We start from the raw sequence: 9,175 nt of genomic DNA on the forward strand, positions 1-9,175 counted from the left end.
AAATATAGTTTCGTCACGAATAACATGCCCTACAACATTTTCGTTATCACTAATATCGTTACTAGAGTAAAATGCATGCACTCCATCCATTGCCAATGCTTCTGTTGCATCAATGGAAAGAATCTTTGCATGCGCTTTCGTACTAAGTACAAGTGCCAAATACAACTCATTCTCCATACGTGGAATATCATCGCAATACATGGCTTCACCAGTTGCTTGCTTCATTGCAGCAGCATGCACTTTGGGTCGACCGATTGGATCACATATAGACTGTTCGGAGCTGACACGTTCAAATAACTGTGCACTTTTTAATATAGGTGTGTGGAAAGATTCTGCACCACTGCATTCCTCATCAGATATACTGTTATATGGTATAATGCCGGCACTTACTAGTTTTTGACTTATGACCAAATATGATTTGTAAAACAAACTGACTACTAGAGATCGCCTGTAAGCAATCATACCTCCTGGAGCTGAAGGTTCTAATGGTAACTCTGCACACAAACTTTCCGTGACGCGTTCTACAAGCACGTGATCCCAATTTTGTTTGACCATCATTTCAGATGTTCGTGGTGCTAAAATGGTTGTTGGAGCCATTCCACCGAATGCCATAAAAATCTGATCCACAATATTTGTGTTGGGTTTAAAAAAGACATTTATGGCGGAATTGACAATAGCAATATCATCATCCCTTCGGCGTGCCTGCTTAAAGGCGATTACATATTGATTTGGTAAAGTTTTCGGAAAATAAATTCCAATCAAAACTTCATGTGGTGCAATAACATTTTTACGATAACCAGTAAAAAATCCAGATCCCATGTGCACATATCGGGTTTTTAGTTGACCATCCACCATACCTGCTACAAGCATTTTAACAGTACCAGCTGTTAAAATCGGATTCATGTCAGATATCGGACTTCCAGTCATAATGTTACCACCTAATGATGCAACATTCCGTATCTGCTTACCAGCAAAATAGTGCAACATCTCCACAGTACATTTGAAAAATCGAGTTTGATATTCCGGAAGTTTAGTGATAAGATCTTGTAAATAGTTTTGAATATCCATTAAGCTAACAGAAGCACCAAAATAAATGCTGTCTTCCTGTTCTTTTATTTCATTTAATTGCTTCACTTTAGATGGATTAATCAGTACTGGGTAAAGTAAATGTTTGAATTTCACTTCGACTCCCACTTCAGTATTGCCAACTACCAATTTCGCATTTGGATTTTGTGCTTTGATTTGAAGTAGTTCTTCCAACTCAACTGGACGATACCAACTCACACGAGGGCTTTTAAAAACTATACTATTTGAATCAAATTCAGTGTTAAGCTGCAATTCGGGTGGAAAAATAGGTTCCTGGCTGGGATCAAAAGGTAGAAATTTACTTTTTTCAAAAAGCTTATCATCAACATTATTGCTACTGTTGCCATTACAACTATTTCCATTTCCATCTCCGTTCCCATTCATTTTACAGCATTTATCACCCATTGCACATGAAAATTCTTTAGTAAATGTTTTGTAGCCTTCCAAAATTGGACGATAACCGGTACAACGACAAAGATTACCTTGAAATGCAATTTCCAAATCCTTCATTGTAGGCTGTGGTGAACTGCGAAGTAATGCGTACATTGACATGACAATACCTGGTGTACAGAAACCACATTGGCTGCCATGCGCTTTAGCTATTCGTTCCTGTACAGGATGAAGACGTGTTCTCGTACTACCGATACCTTCAACAGTAGTTACGGCATAACCGTGCATTGCGCATACTGGCGTAAGACAGGCATTGACTGCCAAATGTCGAATCTCATTTGTGTTTCGATCAATGCGTGATATCATAACGGTACATGCACCACATCCTCCTTCTCCGCAACCTAATTTCGTACCACATAAATACAGTTTATCACGAAGATAAGTAAGAAGCGTACACTCAGGATCTGGATTGGCGTCAATTACCTGCAAATACATATTAATTGATTTTAAGTGTATACCATTTAGAAACTATTAATTGATTTTTTTTTACTCGACGAATAGCAAAAAAAGCTATTGAAAATTGATTGATTAAGAAAGCAAAATTAATTTTAGTGAAGATGCATAAATTTTTTAAAAATTTATAAGAGACTGCAAAAATGTCGACATCGAATAATGATGCATAATAGTGCAGGGGTGTGGTGGTACAGAATTGTTTTTTGGATCGGTTACCTATGAAGATACGGATACTATGTTACAAGCTCTACAGTTAATAAATTGTTAATAATCGTTATTAACTGTTGAGCAATATGGTGAAGTTGAGCTTGGAAATATCACAACTGTTAAGTGAGCTGCTAAGGTGACGGATTATTGAAGTATATTTGTTTTAAGTATCTTAAGTGGCTTTCGCCAGAGGTACATTCTATTTGGAAATCTTCTGATGTATACCTTTAGGAGTTAGCCAAGCTGGCAGATCAATGTTCTCAAGGATTGGTTTGAGTGAGGTAGCTATGATGAGAAACAGGTAAGAGCACCTTGAACTGTATCTGAACTGCTTACTTTGGGTGATTTAGACACATTAAAGAGCAGTTGGTCTGTAAGGAGTGGCAGCCGTACGCAATCACAGATTGCACGTGGTGTTGATCGATGCTGATATCTTACGGGGTTAAATGATAAGGCGCTCGCTTACCGAAAGCCTCTTCGGTAAAGGGAATTTAAAAAAATTAAGCACATCTTCAGTTTTGTTGAGCCGCGTAGAATGCAGCATAGAGTTTTCTTGATTTTAATTAAAAGTTCTGTAAGTTCCAATAGTTTTCTTATTATCACCTGAGTCGACATTTAAGTCATTCCGAGAGCGTTTAACGGTAAGAAGAAGGTTTAAAGCCGTCAAAGATAAATTTAGTCGCCACATTTAGTTTGTTGGGGATTACGTACTGGCATACAACGGCTTTGAAGCGTTGTATTTTTAATAATTGAACACATACTATTTCATTTTTGTTAGTGGGATTAATAGTATGTAGTGATGCTTTGTTTATTCTGGCTCAGTTTATGGTGAAATTTAAGCAGAAACAGGGTAAGACGGAATTTGCAGCGGCATTACGTATGGCTCTTGCGGACGTGAAATGTCGCAATAATATCAAGCATGGACAGCAACTAGTATATGTGTCCAGTGATTTCATTAAGTACAGTCATAGTCATACATATCTGCGCGTGAATGGCTTCGAGCTGCGTTAAAGCAGTGAAACGGCTGGTTTGACGCATTAAGAAATTTTTTTGTTATATTATAGAAAGGTGCTAAGGACACGTCTGCAACTGTGGATAGGCAGAAATCGGCATTTTTGAAGGTTGATGGTTGCAGCGTGAAGTGAAGTGAGTGCTGCTGTCTCTGTTGATAGTTGGGATGAAACTAAGTCTCCAGTCAAAGAATTTAAGTCTATTACGTCGATCAAAGGAATACACTTTCCTACGAATCTCGCACAGTATGCTGATTGGCTGTTTAGCTGTGATGATAGTTGTAGTTTTCCGGCGCTGTATAGTCTCCCCTGTTAGAATGATGGTCCTGTAGTAAACCAAGCAGTTTAAGCTTCAGCCGAGAAAAAATGTTGACAGTTGAAAATATGTGTTTGAATTTCTTTTGCAAAATGTGCAATGGATAAATAAATAACCAGTGTATTACTAAAAGTTAGCTGAATAATACGTCTGGATTTGATCATTTCGAAAATCATTAAACAAAATTAAATATCGTTAATAATTTACCTTTTTTCCATTTACAAAAAATATTAGCACCGATGATGTTTTTGTTCTCACATTCTTCCCAGTGTTTAATTCACTCGATTCAATCTTTTGATCCATTTCAAATTTTTTTTTTTGACCAATATTCTTTAATTTTTTTTTATTTTATTTTCTATTTTTGTATTAAAATATTTCCACACTAACATAAATTGTTTTTAATTGTTATTTATAATTGATAAACACCATAACGACTTATTTCGTATGTTTTTGTACAATACATGCCTCTTTATTTTTATTTTACTCTTTAAATTATAGTCTTCACGCGATTCACCCAACTAACGCCTTAGACCTCCCAAAACATTATGATTATGTAGATACATAATAACGGTAGAAGAACTTATTTCGTAGAGCGCCGATAATCTTATCAGCGCCAAAGTAGTCAAAAAAACTGAGTATGCAAATATATATGTATGTATGGTTTGTTGAAATTGGTATCCGTCAGCACCTTTACTTTATTATATAGATTATTGTGGCCTGTATATTGAATTAAAAATATCTCTTTGTACTTTACCAATTTAAACTTTATTATACATATATTAATCGAAGCACAACTAGAAGAACTAACTATCAAAAATTGCCAGTCAATAGAATTGCCATGTTACTCAATTATTAGATCTCATTAAGAATTTCACTGTTACCCTCAATGCAATAAGAAGGGTCCTTCTATTTCCACCCATTTTTCGAAATTAAATTGAAAATTAAATAATAGCTGCTGTCCAAAACTTGATTGATTTTTAACGTCCCACCAACACAACAGATATCGTTTTCTTGTGATGCATAAAATGTAATAATCGTATTACGTTACGAGGGTCACTATTTATATTTTGAGTTTAATAACAAATGTTTCTCGAAGTGTTCTCCTTTATGATTAAAACAATTTCGAAAATACATAATTTGACAATAGATATTTTGCAAAAGCATCCATTACCTCTACAATTCAAATCATAAACCCTATTTAATATAATTAGTATCGATTTTCACCATCCTTTACCTCCACATTCTGAAGCGAATCTTTGAACATCGAAATTTCTGTTTAATGTGAGTAATGGATTTTGTTGGGTTTCGGAGAATGTAATTATAAAACGCATGCCTACATATGTAAGAAAATAGATATGTAATAAACTATATAAACATTTTCCCTGATCTATCTAAATCGTCAATAGTTCTATAAATCGAACAGTTTTGCTAGTACCTTGGCATTCGAATTAAAGAGATCCTACCGTATGCATAGTCTATATGCTTTCTGCAATAATTGGAATTTCAATTAGTATAAGTAAGTAATCATGCTTATTTATAAATTTAAATACTACTCTTAATTTAGAAATAAATTAATCTAGAATCAAATACTAGAAATTATAATGATGTTAAAAATAATTTAAAGTAAGAGTTCTTTAAATGTTAAAGTAAAAATAACATATGTCAGCACCTTTAACTAATGAAATAAGAAAATCTATCTAAGCTTTTAATTTAATCTACAATTCTAATAAGAAAGTAGTCTTCAAAATTTTACTAAACAAGCCAACACCTTATCTTTATTCATATATGTTAACACTTTTACCGATAATATAAACTCAACAAGTACTCCCACTTTCACATGACAGTGACATAAATAATAACAAAACAGCATTAAAATCTTGTCTTATTTCTAAATAAATCCTAATCCATATGTAGATCTTTATAATTCAACATTCCATGGTGTATATGTACCAGGTAAGGGTTCATCAATCTGAAAGAAGAAAAGATATACATATATTGCATATATCGCACATGAACTAAAAGCATTTTTGACATCCATACCAATTTTGTAAAATTGTCTTCGCAAGCCATCCTAATTTTTGCTGCTGTTGCGGGGGCGTTAAGTGTGAAGTCTGTGCTCAGACCTCGTTCTGTACGTGCATGAGAAATAGCATTCTTAATAGCAAAGTAAGCTGCAGCACCTATAAATAACGGCGGTTCACCCACAGCCTATGAACAAATATTATACAGGATCAAAATAATTATACTATACTTATAATTACTACCTTCGATGAGTACACAGCTCTTGGATTCGGTGCACCAGTAAGCAGACTCACATTAAACTCAGCTGGTATATTACCAAAACCTGCAATTTTATATGTGCTTGGACCTCTTGATAATAATATACCTTGTGGTGAATATATTAGCTCTTCTAAAGTAAATAAACCATATCCCTGCATATAAGCCCCTTCTATTTGTCCAATATCAATAGCGGGATTAATGCTGGAGCCAAGGTCCATAACAATATCAGTGCTCCAAACCTGATGATCCCCAGTTAGACAATCTATTTCTACTACAGTTACACCCACACCGTTTGTGAAATAATTATATTTGCGTGCATTTGGTTGACGCACAGGATCATAGTGTATGTCTGGCGTACTATAAAACCCTGTTGCTGAAAGACTTATACGATCAAAATATGCTTTATTTATCCATTCTTTCCAAGTGGCTGTGGGTAGCGCTTCCTTAATAGTTTTAAGTCTTGTATTTAATTTATCACAAGCATCAATAATGGCCATACCATTTAAATCAGAACTTACGCTAGCTGCGGTAGGTGTTGCATTGGGAACCTTATCTGTTGCGAATTCGGATATGTGAATAAAATCTGCCGGTATACCTAAAGCTTTTGCAGTACATTGTATCATTTTTGTATGTAATCCTTGTCCAATTTCTACACCACCATGTGCCAATAAGACTGATCCATCTGCATATATATTTATTAAACATCCAGCCTGATTTATATGTGGTATACCAAATGATATTCCATACTTTGTGGGAACAATACTAATACCACGCTTTCTCCAGCGATTACTTTTGTTAAATTCTTGTATCTTTTTTCGTTTTTCATAAAAATTGGATTGCTCTAAACATTCGTCAAAACATCTACAAAAAGTAACTTAATAAGTAAATACGGATACGGTATGTATTTAAATATATATGTATATATTTATTAATACTTCTTAGTAATAGTTTAGTAAAAATAGCATTTTTGCTAATTATTATAAATAATTATTATAAAACAAAAAATATTAGTAAAAATGTTACTAAATTATTACTAATTAATGTACAAACCTATTATAATATATAGTAGAACAAACCTATTAATTTGCAGCGTGTCCAATTTTTGGTTATAGTGCGTGATATCACCAGTTTCATAGAAGTTTAATTTCATTATATCTACATAGTCCTTTCCCAAAATTCGTGCCACATCACGAATCATATGTTCACCAGCGAACATCCCCTGAGGGGCTCCAAATCCACGAAATGCTGTATTTGAAGGTGTATTAGTTTTACATAACCATCCGACTACTTTTATATTAGGTATACGATAACAGTTTTCAAAATGGTCCATAGCATGTTCAAGCACCTATAATAAGATTACATATCCTTATAAATTTTCCAACATATGTTATTTCAAAAAAACTTACAGCAAATGATACATCCATGCTCCATCCCGCATTTGCATAGCATTCAATATAACATGCTGTAATAAGGCCCTCATTTGTAAAACCAATTTTATATTTGAATAAGAACGGATGACGTGTGCCTGTAATCATCATATCCTCATCTCTATCAAGCATACAGCGCACGGGTCTTCGTAATCTATAACAAGCTAATGCGACGGGTACTGCTACCGATGTAGAGCGTGTTTCTTTACCTCCAAATCCACCTCCTAAACGCTTTACACGACAAACAACTCTATGTGCTGGTACCGACAAAACTTGAGAAATTAATTTTTGTATTCCGGAAGGATGTTGTGTTGAGGAAAATATCTCAATTTCATCAGTATCTCTAGTAACTGCTATTGCAGCATGTGTCTCTAAGTAAAAATGTTCCTGTGCTCCAACACGACAGGTGCCTTCATAAATATGCGCACAATTCTTAAAAGCTTGATCAACATCGCCTTTCTCCAAAATTTGTGGATAATTAGGAAAATATGATTCATGCTCAATTGCTTGTTCAATAGTGATAATTCTGGGTAATATATCTTCATAGTCTATTTGTACAAGCTTAGCAGCTTCCCGAGCAAGTTTTTGATTATCTGCAACAATTGCACCTATTACTTGCCCCCCAGTATAAACCTTGTCGATAGCAAATATAGTTTCGTCACGAATAACATGCCCTACAACATTTTCGTTATCACTAATATCGTTACTAGAGTAAAATGCATGCACTCCATCCATTGCCAATGCTTCTGTTGCATCAATGGAAAGAATCTTTGCATGCGCTTTCGTACTAAGTACAAGTGCCAAATACAACTCATTCTCCATACGTGGAATATCATCGCAATACATGGCTTCACCAGTTGCTTGCTTCATTGCAGCAGCATGCACTTTGGGTCGACCGATTGGATCACATATAGACTGTTCGGAGCTGACACGTTCAAATAACTGTGCACTTTTTAATATAGGTGTGTGGAAAGATTCTGCACCACTGCATTCCTCATCAGATATACTGTTATATGGTATAATGCCGGCACTTACTAGTTTTTGACTTATGACCAAATATGATTTGTAAAACAAACTGACTACTAGAGATCGCCTGTAAGCAATCATACCTCCTGGAGCTGAAGGTTCTAATGGTAACTCTGCACACAAACTTTCCGTGACGCGTTCTACAAGCACGTGATCCCAATTTTGTTTGACCATCATTTCAGATGTTCGTGGTGCTAAAATGGTTGTTGGAGCCATTCCACCGAATGCCATAAAAATCTGATCCACAATATTTGTGTTGGGTTTAAAAAAGACATTTATGGCGGAATTGACAATAGCAATATCATCATCCCTTCGGCGTGCCTGCTTAAAGGCGATTACATATTGATTTGGTAAAGTTTTCGGAAAATAAATTCCAATCAAAACTTCATGTGGTGCAATAACATTTTTACGATAACCAGTAAAAAATCCAGATCCCATGTGCACATATCGGGTTTTTAGTTGACCATCCACCATACCTGCTACAAGCATTTTAACAGTACCAGCTGTTAAAATCGGATTCATGTCAGATATCGGACTTCCAGTCATAATGTTACCACCTAATGATGCAACATTCCGTATCTGCTTACCAGCAAAATAGTGCAACATCTCCACAGTACATTTGAAAAATCGAGTTTGATATTCCGGAAGTTTAGTGATAAGATCTTGTAAATAGTTTTGAATATCCATTAAGCTAACAGAAGCACCAAAATAAATGCTGTCTTCCTGTTCTTTTATTTCATTTAATTGCTTCACTTTAGATGGATTAATCAGTACTGGGTAAAGTAAATGTTTGAATTTCACTTCGACTCCCACTTCAGTATTGCCAACTACCAATTTCGCATTTGGATTTTGTGCTTTGATTTGAAGTAGTTCTTCCAACTCAACTGGACGATACCAACTCACACGAGGGCTTTTAAAAA

At 35.0% G+C, this 9,175-nt stretch overlaps 2 protein-coding genes across 2 annotated transcripts; both read right to left on the reverse strand.

Moving 5' to 3' along the window:
- Positions 1 to 3: 3 nt before the first annotated feature.
- LOC119664127 (xanthine dehydrogenase-like) lies at positions 4 to 3,825 on the reverse strand (the record flags this gene model as incomplete). Its single annotated transcript, XM_038073681.1, has 2 exons — positions 3,730 to 3,825; positions 4 to 1,959 (listed from the first exon to the last, which is right to left on the reverse strand). Coding segments are annotated over exons 1-2 (2,052 nt in total), but the record flags the coding sequence as incomplete, so codon positions are not given.
- A 1,464-nt stretch (positions 3,826 to 5,289) lies between these two features.
- Positions 5,290 to 9,170, reverse strand: LOC119664128 (xanthine dehydrogenase-like; the record flags this gene model as incomplete). Its single annotated transcript, XM_038073682.1, has 5 exons — positions 5,290 to 5,491; positions 5,563 to 5,730; positions 5,787 to 6,663; positions 6,879 to 7,147; positions 7,209 to 9,170. Coding segments are annotated over 5 exons (3,327 nt in total), but the record flags the coding sequence as incomplete, so codon positions are not given.
- Between the last annotated feature and the right edge of the window lie 5 nt (positions 9,171 to 9,175).

Source organism: Teleopsis dalmanni, unplaced genomic scaffold (assembly GCF_002237135.1).
Source record: "Teleopsis dalmanni isolate 2A unplaced genomic scaffold, ASM223713v2 unscaffolded_contig_1454, whole genome shotgun sequence".
Classification (NCBI taxonomy): Eukaryota; Metazoa; Arthropoda; class Insecta; order Diptera; family Diopsidae; genus Teleopsis; species Teleopsis dalmanni.